General features: G+C 57.0%; 1 protein-coding gene across 1 annotated transcript; it reads left to right on the forward strand.

The window, feature by feature from the left end:
* The first annotated feature begins 494 nt into the window (after positions 1-494).
* LOC119103192 (mucin-5AC) lies at positions 495-12,407 on the forward strand. Its single transcript, XM_037226637.1, has 8 exons — positions 495-668; positions 7,165-7,241; positions 7,810-8,037; positions 8,290-10,063; positions 10,214-10,560; positions 10,894-11,008; positions 11,093-12,113; positions 12,400-12,407. Exons 1-8 carry the CDS (start codon positions 543-545, stop codon positions 12,405-12,407), a joined length of 3,696 nt encoding a protein of 1,231 aa, XP_037082532.1. The 5' UTR covers positions 495-542.
* Positions 12,408-18,438: the final 6,031 nt, after the last annotated feature.

Raw genomic sequence — 18,438 nt, forward strand, 5'->3', positions numbered from 1 at the left:
CACAGCTGATCACGCGCGATTCCAAACCAGCAACACGAACTCCGGCTGGGGTGGCACGCCAGACCAGCGGCCCCTCCATGGCGCTGTACGTTTTACCCGTGCCATCCACATGTCTACCAGCTGGGCGATCGTTTGCATGGCGCCGAACTGATCGGCAAATTCAGCATATAACAAACAAATCACCCTCACCAGTCGAGTCCAACGCTCAGCTGTCGTCCACGTCCCGGTTCATTCTGACCCCGTCATCACAGCCCTGACAAGTCACGCAAATACGCACGAGGTCCAGCCCAGGCTCGATCGGCGCTGGCCCGACGTACCCTCCCGCGCCTCCAGTCTCCAAGCCATCGCCCCCCGCTGCCGCAACGCTGCAGCCCAGCCGAGTTCGACGGGCTCGACGAGCGAGGCCGGACGGCGCCGTCGCCCGCCGCCGGCGAAAGTCGCCGCCGGCGGGCGAGTGCGGCCCCTCGCGGCCGGCGCCAGTCGCACCCCAGCGCCGTGTTAGCTCGGTTCGGCCCGCCCCGGTCCCCGCTGGAGGTAGAGATATGGCGACCGGCGCCCGCGCCCCGGCCGGACCCTCCCCGCTGATGGCGCCGCTGCTGCTGCTGCTGCTGCTGCTGCTGGCGCCGAGGGCGGCCTCAGAGAGCGACCCACTGGCGGTCGACAGGCAGGTGGGTGCAGACCAAGCTGGGGCAAGTTCGTGCAAGGTGGGGGAGAGGGGTTCAGGCGGTCCACTGGGGTTGATGCAGGGGGTACATCAGAGAGATGAAGGGGATCCAGGTGGGCGGACTGAGAGGAGAGCAATGTACGTGGATGGATTGGGAGTAGAGGGTCCAGTCACCCGAATGGACTGGAAGGAGAGGAATGCACGCGTATTGACTGAGGAGGGAGCGGCATTCGTGCCACTCCCTTCTATGAGTGTCACTCATGTGTGTCAGCTCCTCAAAGAGTCGAAGTCGCCTGGAAGGGCTGTGAGAAGGTAACCCGGCTGACCCCTCCAGGAAGGGCTGCAAGCTCGAAAAAATCGTGCTTCGTCCACTATTGTTCCGAGCTGACATTCCGTGGTAAATTTCATCTAATGTCATCCATTTCGACCTTTCATACGAGTGGCCGCTGTTTAAGGCGCACCCCGGTGGCCGGATAAATACCCTTCGCTGGGGTGGGGATCAATTTTAATTCGTTGATATTTTCCATGTTTTCCTGGCAGCGGCGAGGTCAGCCGATCATCCCGGGTGGGGATGGCCTCGGCCGCTTGCGGGCTCCTCCCCCACAAGTGTGCAACAGCATTTGTTGAGACAGTGAGTGAGCGACGGCCGAAATCGTACGCCGGCGACGGCGAAATCGGCGGAAATCGTGAATTTGTCATGGTCGCGGAGCCGTACCGTTTTGAGCAGCGGCCGAACAGAGTCGTCGGATAATGCAGGGTGGGGACTCACAGCTGATTTACTGCACTTCACGCCAGCATAATTCGACCGCGAGCTTATCTGGCATCGAATCTGAAGCACACGGAAACTTCGATAAACAGGGATGAACCCACGGAAAGTCGTCAGCCCGATCAAAATATCCGGTGATATTTTCCTCAGAAGTGTCCTTTTTTGTCATCATGTGCGTGTTCTTGGCTTCAGGTTTGTGGTGCGTTATGATTTGGACCAAAGGAACCAAATTCAAAAAGGTAAATTGTAATAGGTACGTGATGACGAAACAAAAACGTGTCGGTAATAAAATCTGTTGCCTATTTTGACAGCAATGACGGCCAGTTATGGGTTTCCCTCATATTCGTATGTTTTTGTGTGTTTTAGAACAAAATAACTTTGGACTAATAGGCGCCAGTTGACCCTCTGTCTTATAATTATAGTGTGAAAAGGACGATACAAGAAATCAAACTAAATGCTCACGACGCTAATTCGTGCAGCGAACGCAGTTGTCAATCTATAGGTAGATCCCCTGACGTGGAAGTCAGCGATACGTTAAGACTGAACCTACGGGTCGATCGCCAGAGTCCGAAAGTTGCATGGTATTTGTGTGTATTATGGAAGTAAGCGAGGAAAAGAAGTAAACATGAAGTAGGTGTTTTGTAGTTTTTACATGGGCGATGTAAATCTCGCATGATTCCGCAATGATTCTGTTGACCTATAGTTCGACGCGGTGCGTGTTGTGCTTAGAGACAAAAATCACGGAGAAATATTGCATTTCAAACCCTGAAGTTAACTAACCCACTCACCCACACTGCTGACCCATCTCATGCATCCTTTCACGATTGAACGAACTTAGTTCTGACCGTCCAGCCTTCCCCAGCTGTCGAACGCGCCTAAAGGGATGTTCAACTTTGATAGCTTTACTATTAACGTATCAAGCGGAGTGATGATATTTGATTCCGATAAATACAAACCAATGAGGTCACACAAAGGCCTATGACTGCCAAATATCACCTTATGGCATCCAACCAGCCCCCCCCCCCCTCCCCCCCCAGCACAAACACCATAAACAGTACCTACAGGAAGAGAATGTCCGTCCACGTGCCGCTCCGTTCGTATGGTTTAAATGGAGATTAGTACGTTGGGTTGTATCAGGTGTTAGTGATGCTTGGTTCAGATACGTTACTATTTTGAACAAAAAAACCAACCTTAACTATGTGAACCTTGCAAAACCTTAATGTGAACATATGTGGATCTCAAAAACACCTTAATGCGCACAAATGTGAGCCACATCCTTTCCACGAAGAATAAAATTGAAAAAGACAGAATATTTTTGGCCCCCGGCGGTCTTCGCCGCCCGTTGCCATATTGTCACTGGTATTCGTAGTTCTGATTAACCACCTTTGGCCAACGCAGGGGCATTGATTATGAGAAGCACTGTCAGAGACCCTGGCGCGCATCGGAGCAGCTCCAGTCAGAACCATCTGTGTACGACAGTATCTCAAAACAGCAACCAATCCGATCTAGCCCCGCATTTCTAAAATGACCAGGATTTAAACGAACGTTCATTTTCAAGTTTGGAAGGAAGCGGTTGCCCGTTGCATCCTCCGTGGCGACGCCATGGTCGTTCATCCATTCCATGGATGGAGGAAGTAGACTGCATGGGATCATAGATGTCAAAATGGCATGCTTAAGGATGCGGTGGGACCAGACCCCGCCCCCACCGCCCCCATGCCATGGGGACAGAGAATGTCCAGGTAATAGAACGCGTCGCTTAGACGTCAAACAAAGACTTTCAAGCATAAAATTCCTTGTCGCTGTGACACGAGAAGGACCTTTCCTCTTTACGATGCTGTCACACGTTTATTAAGGAACGGCATTTGGCGGGATTTTTTGTTTGAATTGTTGAGGTAAATTTCAAGCCTCGGTCGACCCCTTTAATCATTTAAAAATCATATGACCCCTTTGAACCCTCGTTGCGATGCTGTTATCTGTATATCACGGATTTGTTCGCCTGGTTGAACGTTTGCGTGCATTACGATGTCAGGCGTGGAGGCTTGTCGGACAAAAACAAATACGCAATGGGCAAGTTTTGAGGCAGATGCTCAGTATCAGCTTCACAAGCTATTTGCACATGAATTAAATGTAATTTGTTCCATCTCTCTGGTTTATTTTACGTGGAAAGCGTATCTTCGGGGCCTCTTTTTCAATTTGAATCAGTCACTACCCCATTGTTAACTTGCCGCGCACATTTGGGCTCTGGTACGCCGGGGGTGCAAAGTTTGTTTTGAAAGCTATTAAGACTTGGGGGGCCGGTGGCCCACCCAAAAGAACACCACTTGACACCTCTGGGGAGCGCAGTAGGGTGCGAGCCTGATAGGGAGAAATGTGCAGACGGCTGGACGCTGCAAACCGATGCGTGTCGTTGGTAGAACTGTGTGGACCGTGAATGGACGTGGCGGCCCTTGGTTTGATCATTGACCTGCATGCAGACTAAAGCTGTTGCGCGCTGGAACCACTGGAAATAAAAGCACCCAGGCGTGTGAAGACACCGCAAATAAGAGTGCCCAGGCATGTGAAGACACTGGAAATAAAAGTCTCCAGACATGTGAAGCCACGGAGGGTGTTCGGCGGACGCACGGCAGAGGAGACAGTGATGCATATGCTTGAGAGATGATCCTGTGCAGACAACATACCATTCTGAGCGGGTGAATGCTTAGGCGTATAGACGTTTATGCATGGGTGCGATTGGTGGGATGCAGACGGCCCAGGGAGACGCCGCGTTGCTGAAGAGAGGTTGGAGGAAGCGTGGCCAGCAAATGATGGAATTATTTGGGAGTGGGAGATCAAAAAAGGGAAGAGAATGCGGCATCGTAGCAACTCCCAGTTCCGCGCGGCTATTCGGTCCTCCGCTTGAAGGCAATGGGTGACGAACCCTCTTCCTGGGGGGGAGGGGTTCTCAGTGGACCGCGTGGAAATCTTGTACAGCCGAGATAACCCATGCGCTGCATTACAATGTCAGCACTGGAGCCGGTACAAACGTAGCATTTTCTAAGTCCACATTTGCCGTTTTTCTGATAGCTGTGCACATTCTGATCAGGAATGTTACGAGTGTTGATCTCATCTCTTTTTTATTTGCAGATTGTGAGGTTTTAGAGGACACCGGCAGGCCAGATCCCGTCCCTAGGGCGGGCACAACGGAGATATTTAGAGGACGACCGGCAGGCCAGATCCCGTCCCTAGGGCGGGCACAACGGAGATATTTAGAGGACACCGGCAGGCCAGATCCCGTCCCTAGGGCGGGCACAACGGAGATATTTAGAGGACACCGGCAGGCCGGATCCCGTCCCTAGGGCGGGCACAACGGAGATATTTAGAGGACGACCGGCAGGCCAGATCCCGTCCCTAGGGCGGGCACAACGGAGATATTTCACAGAACTATGGGGCCAACAGTAATAATGAAGGGAAATTCGTTTATGGCGGAGCATCCTCGTGGAACTGCGACCGTGCTTTCCGTGGGTGAAACCAAACCGACAGTATCTGTTTGGTTGCGGATGTAAGGAAAGCGTGTATCATGGAAACTGCCTTATGGACCAGCTAATAAGCTTAAATGACAGGAACGTGTCGAGATGAGCATACAACGGTCTTGCACCATAAATGGCGCCGGCAGTAGCGGCGTGATGAATGGGCACCACAATCCCGGTCTCTGCATCACGGTCTCGAGAACGAGGCATGGTAAATGTGCTTGTGGAGCTACGAGCGTTACGGCTTCAAGTGAGCGGAATGTAGAGGAGATGTTGCGTCAAGTTGCTGCAGCCAAGAGCAAAGCTGAATTTCAAATGGTTTACACGTAGCAGGATAGGACAGAGATTCCAAGTACTGTTGTATCTCAGGGACTGCTAAGCTAGCAAATCCCCCTCGAAGCAAAAAAGCGTGCCCTTGGCTTTAGATCCTATTGCGATCATGCATGGGAGGTTGATAGATTTCAGGTTCAGCTGTCTATCCACTAACTGCAGTGGATTGGCGACACCGGCCATTGATTTTTCAACGATATTTCGGGGGCACTGAAGGTTGTACGCGAGGAGTAACGGATGGAGCAGGCAGGAGCTGAGTATCCGTCGATATTTCTATTTCACATGGTCTTTGCGCCCATCCACCACTCGAATTGAGTTGAGTTTACCCCAATCGCTAGCTGGGTGGTTGTCTATGGTGTAAACAGGTGAAGATCTTGCAATTTTTCATTGGTTGGGTATCGCGGCCACCTCACGTTAATCACCGTGCTCTGATTCCGTTCCAGCCTAAACTTTAAAGACGTTGAATTAGAACCACGGTACACACACCACATTGGATACCTGTCACGCCTGTAAGCACAAATTACAGGAGCTACGCCTCAAGGCACCAAATGGCCGCGTAGCTTTCTTCAGGACTGGACAGTGGGCGGCATTGTTTGAATGCTAGTTTGAAAGAAAAGTCAGCCACATCCTGTCCTCCTCCGATTATCCGTGGCCGTAGTGAGGCTGACTGCGTTTACCGGAGAAAGTTCGGTGGCGCACCTCCGCGCGCACTGCCGACCCGCTGCTGCCGAACAGGGGACGGGGGCATTCGGCCATTATGGTGGAATATGATAGGACTGCGTTCAGAACGTACGAAGTAATTTCCTAAAACATTCAAGGCAACTGATTTCCGATACGTCATTGTTTGATAGGTTCACACAAATAGACTCAGATACACCCGATGGCCGCCGCCCAGTGGTAGCCGCCGAACCGACCTCGTGCGGCCTACGTAGACTTCAACGCCGAGCATCAGGGTCTGCGAGAATTTGTTGTATAATTCCTCTAATCGTGATTGTGATCGAATGTTGAACATTCCCCGACGAATATGAGCTGGCTGTGTTTAATTTGTGAACCCATTTCGATCTACGTTCTTGCGTTCGTCTGCGCTCATGGGGCACTCAATATCTCTGGAGAACTCATAAAACATGGCAAAACCCTCTGAGTTCTGTCGGATTGAGGAGAGACCACTGAACCATCGTAAACCATATAGCAGCGGCGGATCATTCCATGCAGTCATTTATCATCCGCCGCCTCCAGTTAACACGCGCAGGGGTGGTCGGAGAATGTCACGCGCTCGGATGAGGGGTCGATTTGACTCCTCCCTCTAAAATCCAAACGGGTTAGAGAGCTTGAGACGCAAAATTCACAAAATAAACTCACTGCTAAAGCTTGACGTCGCAGGGTTATGACCCTCAGGTCGTATATGGTTAAATAAGGTCAAACTTCAGATTGGTTCCCGAAGTACATCCTAACCTGGACATGTAACCTCCTCGAGCTAGGTACGCGAGGGCGCACCCAGCACATTACCACTCAATGTCGGACGATGAAGTCGAGTACGCCGAAAACGTGACCGCCCTAGTCGTCTATGTCTGTCTGACCAACACTCAATGTCAGATGATGAAGTCGAGCACGCCGAAAACGTGACCGCCCTAGTCGTCTATGTCCGTCTGACCGACACCCAATGTCAGATGATGAAGTCGAGTACGCTGGAAACGTGACCTCCCTAGTCGCCTATGCCCGTCTGACCGACACTCAATGTCAGATGATGAAGTCGAGTACGCCGGAAACGTGACTGCCCTAGTCGTCTAAGCCCGTCTGACCGACACTCAATGTCAGATGATGAAGTCGAGTACGCCGGAAACGTGACCGCCCTAGTCGTCTAAGCCCGTCTAACTGACACGACCCTACCTATCCTGCAGGAGTTTCAGACTCAACAAGAGGAACACCGCAGTCATATGAAGTTCGAGCGAGGAAGTGGTGTACGGAGTACAACCAGGTGAGGGAGGACGATGTCCGCAAATGTGGGGAGATGTGGATGTGTCGCAATGGCAGAGACACGTTACTTGAATTTCTGTGTTTCACTTATTGAAGGCAGTGGGCCTGTAAAGTGCTTTTTTCATCGAGCAATTAGGTCGTTAGTGTTACCACGAGCGCCTTTTCAGCGAGAAAAGTTACAGCGTCAGACACGTGAACACTTTTGTATTTAAACAAGCACTTTCGTACTATGACAGTAAAACGCCATCATGCACCATGGGGCGATTACCGTAACACACCGAACAAAACACATCAGAGTGTGCTGACCACAGACTTGCAGCTGACGTCAGCCATCACTCTCCACTGGCGTCAGCCATCACTCTCCACAGGCGTCAGCCATCACTCTCCACTGGCGTCAGCCATCACTCCCCACTGACGTCATCCATCCCTCTCCGCCGGCCAGCCACTCCCCTTTACCGACTCCAGTCACCACCTTCCACTGGCGTCAGTGGCCACCTCTCATTAATGTCAGCCACCACAATCCACTGCCGTTAGCCCCCCCTCCTGACGGCGACCGTCTCCGCCCGCAGCGCACCTGAGGCCCGGAGCGGAGGCGGCGGCGGGGAGCCGGCCGCGCCCGTGCCCAGCGACAACTATGCCACGGCAAGTCGGGGCCGTGTGGAACGTCTGCCGGCGCCGACGGCGCTGCGCCAGTTCCGCGGTAGCCCTCGGCTCAGCACTAAGCCGCCGTTCGTGGCCAGCCGGCGCACCAGCGCCAGCAGCGCCGCAGACGAGTTCCAGCCCGTCACCGGCGCGCCGCCGAGCCCGCTGCGAGCGCCGGCGCCGGCGGCGGGCTCGGCGCCGGCGCCGGCTGCGCGGCGCCGGGAGCCGTTCCGAGCGAGCGAGCGGCTACCAGCGCTGGAGGAGACGGCGGCGCCGGCGCGCCGGCCCCAGTTCGCCGGTCACGTTAGCACGTACAGGCCGGCGGTGAACGTGACGGCGCTGCTGGCGCAGGCGCGCCGCGCCGCCGCCGCCCCCGCCTGGGCCGACAACGACGAGGCGCCGGCCAGGATCGAGACCTACAAGAGCCGCGTCAACGCCATCAACGGGCTGTGGGCGCAGGAGCGCGCCACTGCGCAGCCGTCGCCCAGCGTCTCTCCCGTGCTGACACACCTGGCGGAGAGTGGCCGTGGCACCGCGCGACCCACGGCAGCCCCGCCGCGCCCGAGCGCGGGCGGAGCTACCAGAGCTGGGGTCCCCGCCGAGCCGACCCCGGCCGCCGCCGCTGCGCTGACGCCTGCTGACGAGCGGCACTACGACGCGGCCGGCGGGCGCGACCGACTGGTGTCGACCACGCGCCGGCCCGACACCCGCCGCCGACAACGCAACAGGAAGCGGCGGCCGCACAAGACCCCCAGCGGCGGCTACCTCAAGATTAGCTCAGGCGTGCCCTCGAAGACCTATGGGACGCCAACAAAGGCCTACGGGACGCCAACGAAGGCCTACGGGACACCAACGAAGAGCTACGGAGCACCTTCTCAGAGTTACGACGCTCCCTCGCATGCTTACGACGCTCCCTCGCAGGCTTCTGACGAGCCCTCGCAGACTTACGACGCCCCCTCGCCGAGTTACAACAGGCCGGCGGCTCATCCAAACGCCATACCTGCCGTCCATAAGCCGCTGGCGGCGCCGGCGACGACGCCGGCACCGGTCACGTACCCTAGCCCCACCTTCAAGCCGCAGTTGATCCCGACCTTTTCCCCCCAGACGTCCCCGGCCGGACCAGCGTACTCTACCGCCGCGCCAACCGCCGGGCAGACGTACGGAACGCCAACGACTCAGAACACAGCACCGCAAGCCGGGCAAACGTACGTAGCACCGCAAGCCGGGCAAACGTACGCAGCACCGCAAGCCGGGCAAACGTACGCAGCACCGCAGGCCGGACAAACTTACGCAGCACCGCAGGCCGGACAAACGTATGCAGCACCGCAAGCCGGGCAAACTTACACAGCACCCCAGGCCGGGCAAACTTACGCAGCACCGCAAGCCGGGCAAACGTACGCAGCACCGCAGGCCGGACAAACTTACGCAGCACCGCAGGCCGGACAAACTTATGCAGCACCGCAAGCCGGGCAAACTCACATAGCACCGCAGGCCGGGCAAACTTACGCAGCACCGCAGACCGGGCAAACTTACGCAGCACCGCAGGCCGGGCAAACGTACGCAGCGCCGCAACCCGCGAAAACTTACGTAGCACCGCAGGTTGTCAATACGTATTCACCCCAGCAGACTGGGAATAAGAACTCAGCACCACAGACTGGACAGACGTACATCGCCCCGGTTGCAGTGCAGCAGTCTTACTCAACCCCGGTCCCAGCCCAGCAGTCCTATTCAGCCCCAGCCCAGCAGTCCTACTCAACCCCGCCCCCAGCCCAGCAGTCCTATTCAGCCCCAGCCCAGCAGTCCTACTCAACCCCGGCCCCAGCCCAGCAGTCCTATTCAGCCCCAGCCCAGCAGTCCTACTCAACCCCGGCCCCAGCCCAGCAGTCTTATTCAGCCCCAGTCCAGCAACCCTACTCAACCCCTGCGCCGGCCCAGCAGTCGTACGCGTCTCCAGCGCCGGCCCAGCAGTCGTACGCGTCCCCAGCGCCGGCCCAGCAGTCGTACGCGTCCCCAGTGCCGGCCCAGCAGACGTACGCGTCCCTAGCACCGGCCGGCCAGTCTTACCTCAGCGTGACCCGCACCATCAGTCCGGCGGCGCACGGCGGCGGGCCCGACGTTACCATCTCCCACCACACTCTCCTGCCGAGCGGCGGCGGCCATGCCCCGCCCGCGCCCGCCACCTACACAGGCCGCCGGAGCGAGTCGGCACCGGCCAGCGCAGAGCCGCAGGTGGTGGCCACCGCGGCGTACGGCAGCGGGAGCGGTGTGCTCCCCGCGCCGCCCGGTACGGCGCTACCCGCCACGACGGCGGCGGCGACGCGCGCCGAGCAGCAGGCGTCGCAGCTGCAGACGGTAGTGACCAGCCCGGAGGGGCCGCAGACGACGGCCAACATCGGGCTCTGGACGCTAGAGACGACGGTGGACAGTCCGCACCACGCGGACGGTACGACGGCGCCGCCGGCCGCCGACGAGCCGCATCACCACCCGCACCACCCCGTCGGCGGGGACGGACGCGAGCCGCACCATCCGCACCATCCCGCCGCCGACGAGCCGCACCACCACCCGCACCACCCCGTCGGCAATGACAGACACGAGCACGGCAGCCACGGTGACGCCGAGGAGCACTTCGTCGTCGAGAACGAGATAGCCGACTACCAGCCGAGTTTCGAAGAGACGGAGTTGGCGCCGCGCCGCCCGGTGCCGGGGCGGGGGCGCCGGCGACGTCCTCGGGGCCAGCGCTGCTCCTGCCGGCGCCGGCACCGGAAGGCGTCCCCCGGCGGCCTCTGGCACTGGTCACAGCTGCCGTTCTCCCTGATGCCGTTCCAGTCGCTCCGCCGGTCGCAGGGAGCGGCGCGGCGCGCCCACCGGCGCCGCGTGCGCTCCGCCGACCTGTCCGCCTGGCTGCGGCGGCGCGGCCTGGTCAGCGACGAGCCCGCCAGCCGCACGTACCACGTGGGCGGCGACGGCCGCGGCGCGCGCCTGTTCGACGGTCCACTGAGCGTGCCTCTCAGCACGCACAGCCGGCCGTTCCTGCACACGCTGCGGCCGCAGGTGCTACCGCCGCCGGCGCGCAGCTTCGTGCCGCTGGAGGCGCCGACCGAACCCTCGCTGAGGGACGCCGTGCCGGTGGGAGTCAGCCAGCGGCGAGACGCGGGCCGGCTGCGGCCGGGGGCCGCTGCTGGCGCGGCCGGCGCCGCTACGGCGGACGCGACCACGACGGTTGCGGCTGGCGAGGAGGCCGCGGAGATCAGCACAGAGACGGCCCTCACCACGCCGCCCGTCACCCGCGGCGCGGTGTCAGAGACGACGGCGGTGAGCGGCACCACGCCACGAGCGCTGCACCTGTCCCTGACGCCTGGCGGCCACATACCGCGCCTGCCCCAGCCGCTGGCGCAGACGCAGGTGCCGCACGGGTTTCGGCAGTACTTCGCCTCGGGACTGTCCGCTGGCCGCAGTCGCGCCAAGACGTACTACGTGAACAGGAAGCCGACCGGTGCGGAGGAGACCGCGGACTCTGTGGAGGGGGCCACAGCTGTCCCGGCGCTCGGTGTGGAGACGTTCACCGTCTCTGGGGCTCTGTCTGTTGAAGATACGGCAGGAAGGGAATCGGGTGAAGACGAAATCACGGGGACCGGTGACGTCAATACACAGTCCCCGTTCGTGACTGCCGATTTCAGCACCGCCCCCGAGATCCCAGAGCAAGAAGTTTTCGCGGAAGTCACAACGACCAGGCCAACCACGCAGCCTGTGACACATAAACCCGAAGAAACCACGACCGAGCACCGCCTGCCGATCCCGACGGGGCCGACCACTGTCAACGAGTATGTGGCCACTCTGCAGCCGTATCGCATCACCACCGACCAGCCGCGGAAGCATACTATCACCACTGACCAGCCGCGGAAGCTGAGCATCACCACCGACCAGCTGCGGAAGCACACCATCACCACTGACCTGCCGCGGAAGCACACCATCACCACTGACCAACCGCGGAAGCACACCATCACCACTGACCAGCCGCGGAAGCACACCATCACCACTGACCAGCCGCAGAAGCTGAGCATCACCGCCGACCCGCTGCGGAAGCACACTATTACTACTGACCAGCCGCGGAAGCACACCACCCAGCTCGAGTCCCGGTTCGCCCCCGCCGCGCGCACCAAGCCCACATCGGCGCCACACCCCAAGCGGACTAAGAAGCCGCTTCTCAGCCGGCGCCGGCCTGTCATCCCCGACGGCGGCCGCCGCGAGCAGGCGGTGCCGCGGCCGGCGGTGGCCGGTCACCAGCAGGCGGCGGCCGGTCACCAGCAGGCGGCGGCCGGTCATCAGCACGTGGCGGCCGGTCACCAGCAGGCGGCGGCCGGTCACCAGCAGGCGGCGGCCGGTCATCAGCAGGCGGCGGCCGGCCATCAGCAGGCGGTGCCGCGGCCGGCGGCGGCCGGTCACCAGCAGGCGGCGCCGGCCGCCGGAAATGCCGACTTCCGGCCGGCACCCTGGTTCCGCGGTCTGGCCGACATCAGCACGTTAGGCGAACGCGTCATCACGCAGGTGGCGGCGCCCCAGCTGCTGGCCGGCGGTCGGCGCTCGTGAGGGCCCGGGCGGCGGCAGGGGCGCTGGCCAGGCCGGCAAGGCTGCCCGCGGCCGACGACGCGCGGTGCGGCTCACTCGGGCGACGCGTCCTCCGGAGCGCGGCACGCATATGCCACGAGGCGGCACGACGGGCGCCGCTGACGTCATGCCGTGCTAGCCGCGCCGCGCCGCGCTGTCGCCGTTGCCTGCGGCCGGCCGGCGGGCGCGTTTGACTGAGGTAATCGCGGAAGGGATCGGCGGCGGCGTGCTGCTCTTCTGGAAAATGATGCCGCGTGACGTCATGCGGGCAGCGCCGACGGGAAAAAGCACCGCGTTGCGCGTGGACCGATATCGCTCACGAGCGCGCCTCTGCCGTGACACAACGACTGGGCAAGTCCCAGGAACATGAGGTGAAAGTGTATGAATATGAGCGAGAATGTGTTTTGTACGGGTCACCGAGGTCCATCGTCGGGCTCACATCGTCTGCATGAGTGCGTTCGGCTCGAGAAGGATGACTGTTGTCGCGCAGCTAGCGACAAATTCTAGAAGTGTCCTTTATTGCCGCAGTACATTTAAATCTAAGGTGCTGAGAGAATGTATTGTCGTTGATTCCAGTGACGTGTATTTTGTGTGCCCGCGCCAGTGACTGCCGAAGTTCGGGCGGATGGTGCGCGATGGCAGAGAATGCGCCTTGTCGCAAAGCTTTTCAACAATTGTGCCGCGGAGATATGCATGCTCCAGTAAGATTGCAACCATTGTAATGAGCCATTGTTCCGCTCTGAAATACAAAAAACGGCCTTCCGCATCGTTTTAGTCCGAACTCTCCACCCCTGCTGGCCCACCTATAGCCCACATAGGCCCTCGAGAACGTAAGATAAGCCCTCGATAAGATGCGATTATCACGACAGAACAATGCAGCGTCATGCTTCTGAAGACATCTTCCCCTTTTCCACGCGCCATCACAGTATGATCCAGCAGCGCCGCCGCGGGTCGGAGAGTCATGGAGGGGGGGGGGGGGGGGGGGCGCCGGGGGCAGCCGGGCGGCGCGCCGCCGGAACCAGTTACAGCGTCACCCTGGCTGCGCGGGCGGCGAAAGTGGCGCGGCCGCGTCGGCACGGATGGCCAGCAGAGGTGATCACGATGGCCCGCAGCCCGCACCACTGCTGGCACCGTCACGCGGCGCCGGCCGAGGTTGTCGGCACATCCGGAAGGTCGCCACTGCCCGACAGGCATTACGGACATGGTGGGCCACACTGGGTCACAGCGCTCAACAGCTCCATCAACCTGCCACTCGGCCAAACTCCGACAAAATCAATAGCTCTGGCAGCGAGCAACATTGTGTTTCAACAAGTCCGGACGCGAACAGACGAGAGCATCGCGCACGCCATTTTCTGTAACTGTCTCAAACCACTTGTCTTATATCCCCATTCATCTGAAACACAACTTTTGGGCGCCAAACGCCAAAGAAAGAAAAAATGAAACGATGCCAAACGCAGAGAGAAAGTAAAACTGCTGCCTAACGGTGACCCAGTTCATAATCATTTCACCAATATGGCTGCAAGGAATGTTGACGAGCAGGAAGGGGATATGTACATATATCATACGCATAGATCCCTTTTCAGCACTCGTGGGCGGAAATTGTCTCAGCTGGCGGAAACCGACCGGAAGGCCGAGACATGTTTGGACTGCATCATTCCCAACTGACCTGTACGCTGACAGGTGAAAGTCCGAGAGAGTTCTGTCTGATGAGAAGGAGAAGAAGTACGGTTTCGATGCGTTGGGCTTGAGACCGTGAATATGAAACTATGATGCCAGAGAGGACAGGGTGGTCTCCATGCGTTGGATGAGGGAATTGAGGTTGCGTTTGGCATGGAATATACGGATCTGGGCGTCGTCAACGTGCTGGGTCACATGAGCGTCTCGTGCGTGCAGGTCGAGGTCTTTGGCAAATATTTTAACTAAAAGAGGGCCGAGAGGTGATCTCTTAAAGACTCCCATAGTATTGGAACCATAGTATTGGAACCGTAGCATTGGCTTAGACTTCTTGTCACCAGAAGGAGAGGAGATGCAGACTAGCTGAGAAGGACCAAAAAGATAGGTGAACCCATCCGAGTCCATGTCATAGAGCTGGAGATTGAAAAGTAGTTTAGAATGAGGAATAACGTCGAAATATTTACTGAGACCCAAGAAGCATAGGAGTGAAAGATGGCCACGTTCCATGTTGGAAAAGATGTGATTGTTTACGGTGAGCAGAGCAGCCTCTGTGGAACGGCATGTTCGGAAACCATGTTGGGAGGAGGACAGAAAATGACTGCCGACATGTAGGGGAACACCTTGTGCTGCACCACACGCTCGACAAGCTTGGCTACGATAGGCACGTCAGAACTGGCATGGTTTTGGAAACCAGGGTTGGCTCTCCGGATTTGAAAAATAGGATGGGCCATGGAGTGCCTCTAGGAATAGGAAAATCACAGGTGGTCAGGCAGGTGTTGACAATATGGAGAAGGATGTGGCCGATGATGCCAAAACAGGGGAGCAGGACACGAATACATTAGGGCCACACGCTCTAGAACGCATCATGGGGAATATGGCCTCATGCAGCCCGCCAAGGGTCACACCAGTCATCCGGAAATCTCAATCACCCACTCTGGGCACCCACTCTGGGCACCCACTCTGGGCACCCAGTCTGGGCACCCACAAGCACCCACTCTGGGCAGGCGGCATGGGGCGTCAGGTGGCTGCCCGAGAACGACCAGGCTGACTGTAACACGGGGGCCGACATTGATAAAGTAGGCATTCATCTCATCCGGGGTGGAGGCAGGAAGATTGTGTGTACTGTTCCTCTTCCCGCTAACATCGGACGGATAACGCGGCACAGGGCACTGCTCCTCTGCTCATGCGGCCTCTCCTCGGCTTCCGCCCGGCAGTCACGCCTGATCGCCGACCTCACCACCCGGTCCAAGGCGCGGAAAGCCGGCGATCTCCCCTCACAATCTCAGACACGCCCCCCGCCCCGCGTGCCATGAGGTCAAGGACCACCGGGGGGACAGCTGGTGCGCCTGGGCTCCCCACTGACATAAGCTCGGTCGGGGCGTGTTTGTCAGTGATTGGTAGAACACAGTCAAGCAGGCGGGACCACATATCAGCGACTAATGGGATGCTCAAAACACCAGACCAGTCGGCGTAGTACAAATGACGAAGCAAATAAACATGAAAAATGTTTGTCAACGGTCGAGGGAGGATTTGGTTAGCCCTGACACGGTATTTTGGCAAAAGTAAGAGCGCGCGAACAAAATGGCGAGGGATGAGAGCGCATTTAATAGCTCCAATATGCTAAACGACGGCATCTGACTTACAAATGACCGCGTCTAAAAGTGGCCTAGAAGAAAGGTGGAGTCTCCAACAAACTGGTGGAGATGAAACGATCGGAACATCTCCTTCACCCGGTCCTTCAACCAGTGCCACTGGATCGGGTGTTCCCCCTGCGACGGGCGACCACGTGAGGCCAGCCTGGCGAGGCTCTGGCAGCTAAATAATCTCAGGTGCACCGGGACTGACGTCATGCTGGCGTCATCTTGGTCATAGACGTAGGAACGTTTCTAAAGTGAGGGGGGGTCAAGCTCAGGGTTATTGCAGGCACGTTTTCTGGAAAGCGAGCCCGATGACCGGCGGGGGGAAGGGATGGAGGTTGTTATCGCTCTTTATTCAAATGTAACGGCTGCTCTGCTAGATATGCATCTAGAGCTGTTTGGCACTGGTGTACAATCCTGCCTATTCGGCTCATCTGTCATTTAGCAAATCAGGCTATCCAGCTTCCCTATATTATGCGTCCATTTTAACATTGTCTTTCCTGGGGAGGCGAAATTCCACGAGCGGGTGGGCATTTTAGGTCATTAAGGAAGCATCTGCCTCCACAGTGTAGATGCCAAAATACGGTCTGGATATAGGCTGATGAGAATTTTGAAAGTGGATCAATGACTCACAGTGCGACAGATTATTCATGTTCCTTCATTTCGCTGGCTGCTTTTCAAGAGACAGGACTTGTCGCAGCATTTTAGGGGGAAACAAATTCGGCGATTGAAACTGCTAGCAACAATGTGACAAAAGTCATAAAACTGGAGATTCTCTGTTAAGAATCAAGCCACATAATGACGCCCATCTGTCATATGTTCCTTACCTAGGCCCTGCTCCCGTTCGCTGTCGGTGGCCACTGCCCTGGCCCGGATGTCTCCCGCATGACTGAATGCGATCTGATCGTATGGCTACTTTGTTGCATACTTCTGGACCAGCGTTACTACTACATGGTGTATGAAACACGTGTTGGACACCTGCAATAGTATCTTTTTCCGAACTATCTTCCCTCACACCACACCATCGCAGAAAAATAGCCTCCGGGAATTTGTCTGCCGTAGGGATGAATTAGCCCAACGGACACTTCATTGCCCATCATGTGTCATGTCATGTCATTAGGGCTTTACGACGCACCCAGCTGCTGAGGCTATATGGCGTCGCCTACCTCTCACCCTGGCAGGGAGGGCGGGAACCGCGGGGAATCGAACCTCGTACCTCTGGTTTCCCAGACGCGCAGCGGTTAACGCATTGTCCATCATGCAGCGTATACGACTTGATCTGTTTTTGTGTGTAGGCAGGGGCGTAGCCAGACCCTTGCCAAAGGGGAACACAAGTTTGACAAAAGCCCATCTAGTGGTGATCCCCCCAGAATCCCCGGATATAGCTGCCTTGTTGACGGTTGTCTTCGCTTTATTGCTATTTTTACCTTGTAACCAGAACAGAAACCAGGAGCTACCGTGAGCTCAATTCTGTTTGTATTTTGAGGTCAATAACCTGCAGAAATCAGGCGTTAAACGACTCCATGCAATAAATCGCCGGCGCTCTTAATTTACAATGGTTCGTTGAATCTTTCTAAATCGATAGAATTCAGAAGCTTTGTCAAAATTTTTTAGATGGGTACTCAAGACATTGAGGACATCGCGAAGGGAGATTGTAGATCAATGCGTTTGATCCAAATCTGAAGATGAAGAGTTGATTGCGGATCAGGTGGTCAACAATGTGTACTAACATGGTCAAGCCATGCTTGCCAGAGAATGTTCACCATTCAGTCAGAATCGATTAGTGACACAATCTAGGTAGCGTGTTTTTTAACATGCGCGCTCGCAAATCTTACCAACAAAAACTTCGACACCGGGCGTTGCAGTCTCCATAGTCCGCTCCGCGGACTATGGGGAGTCTCCAGTAGTTAATATTTAGCCGTGTCCCACCGGTGGACGAAAATAATGACGCTTCTGAAATGGTTACCTTTAAACACTTAAATCGACTAGTAATACAAGTTATGTGACGTAATTTTGAGCATGCGCACTCGAAAATTTTAGAAACGCAAGTCTCGACCCCAGGCGTTGCCGTTTCCGTATTTCTATTTTTCGTGTTTTCGCAGCTATTTGTCTATCCAGAAGACAGATTAACACAGCGTCCGCCGTCTGGTAACACTTGCAGTGGCTGAAGCGGTTCGGTTTTACGGAAGCTGTAGCCCATGCCGTCCTTGTCCTTGCTCTCGAGGTTTCGGGCGGGCATGTCCAACCCTTTCAATGTGATTTGTTTCACTAATCCATGCTGAAAAATAAATGTTCTCAGGCAAACATGGCATGACCTTGCTGATTTTTTAAAATTCATTTCAACCTACCCTATTCAACAATAGTGAGACCCCGGCACTACTCAACAATAATAAGACCCCTTATTTCCTTCCGGGACAGGGGCCTCTTGAGTAGAACACCAGGGAAACATTACCGTTCCCGGTCAAGGGCCGAAGGGCCATTCCGTCCCATCGCGAAGTGTCTTCTGGCTATCATTCTAGCGGCACGAGGCGGGATCTCCTGGTCGATCCGGGGGGCATTAACAGGGTATATCATATCACATTGTTCCCATCCCTGACACGGGACGCCTTCTGACCCGCACAGTTAGCCCAGGATCAGCAC

The sequence above is a fragment of the Pollicipes pollicipes genome, unplaced genomic scaffold, assembly GCF_011947565.3.
Source record: "Pollicipes pollicipes isolate AB1234 unplaced genomic scaffold, Ppol_2.1 Scaffold_5724;HRSCAF=6776_pilon_pilon_pilon, whole genome shotgun sequence".
Classification (NCBI taxonomy): domain Eukaryota; kingdom Metazoa; phylum Arthropoda; class Thecostraca; order Pollicipedomorpha; family Pollicipedidae; genus Pollicipes; species Pollicipes pollicipes.

Excerpts from the sequence above, each read along its gene's own strand:
- LOC119103192 (XM_037226637.1), top strand. The coding sequence starts at position 543 with ATGGCGACCGGCGCCCGCGCCCCGGCCGGACCCTCCCCGCTGATGGCG. Across the intron at positions 7,242-7,809 it reads GGTGTACGGAGTACAACCAG|CGCACCTGAGGCCCGGAGCG; the intron begins GTGAGGGAGGAC and ends CTCCGCCCGCAG. Across the intron at positions 10,064-10,213 it reads CCCCGCCCGCGCCCGCCACC|CAGGCGTCGCAGCTGCAGAC; the intron begins TACACAGGCCGC and ends CGCGCCGAGCAG.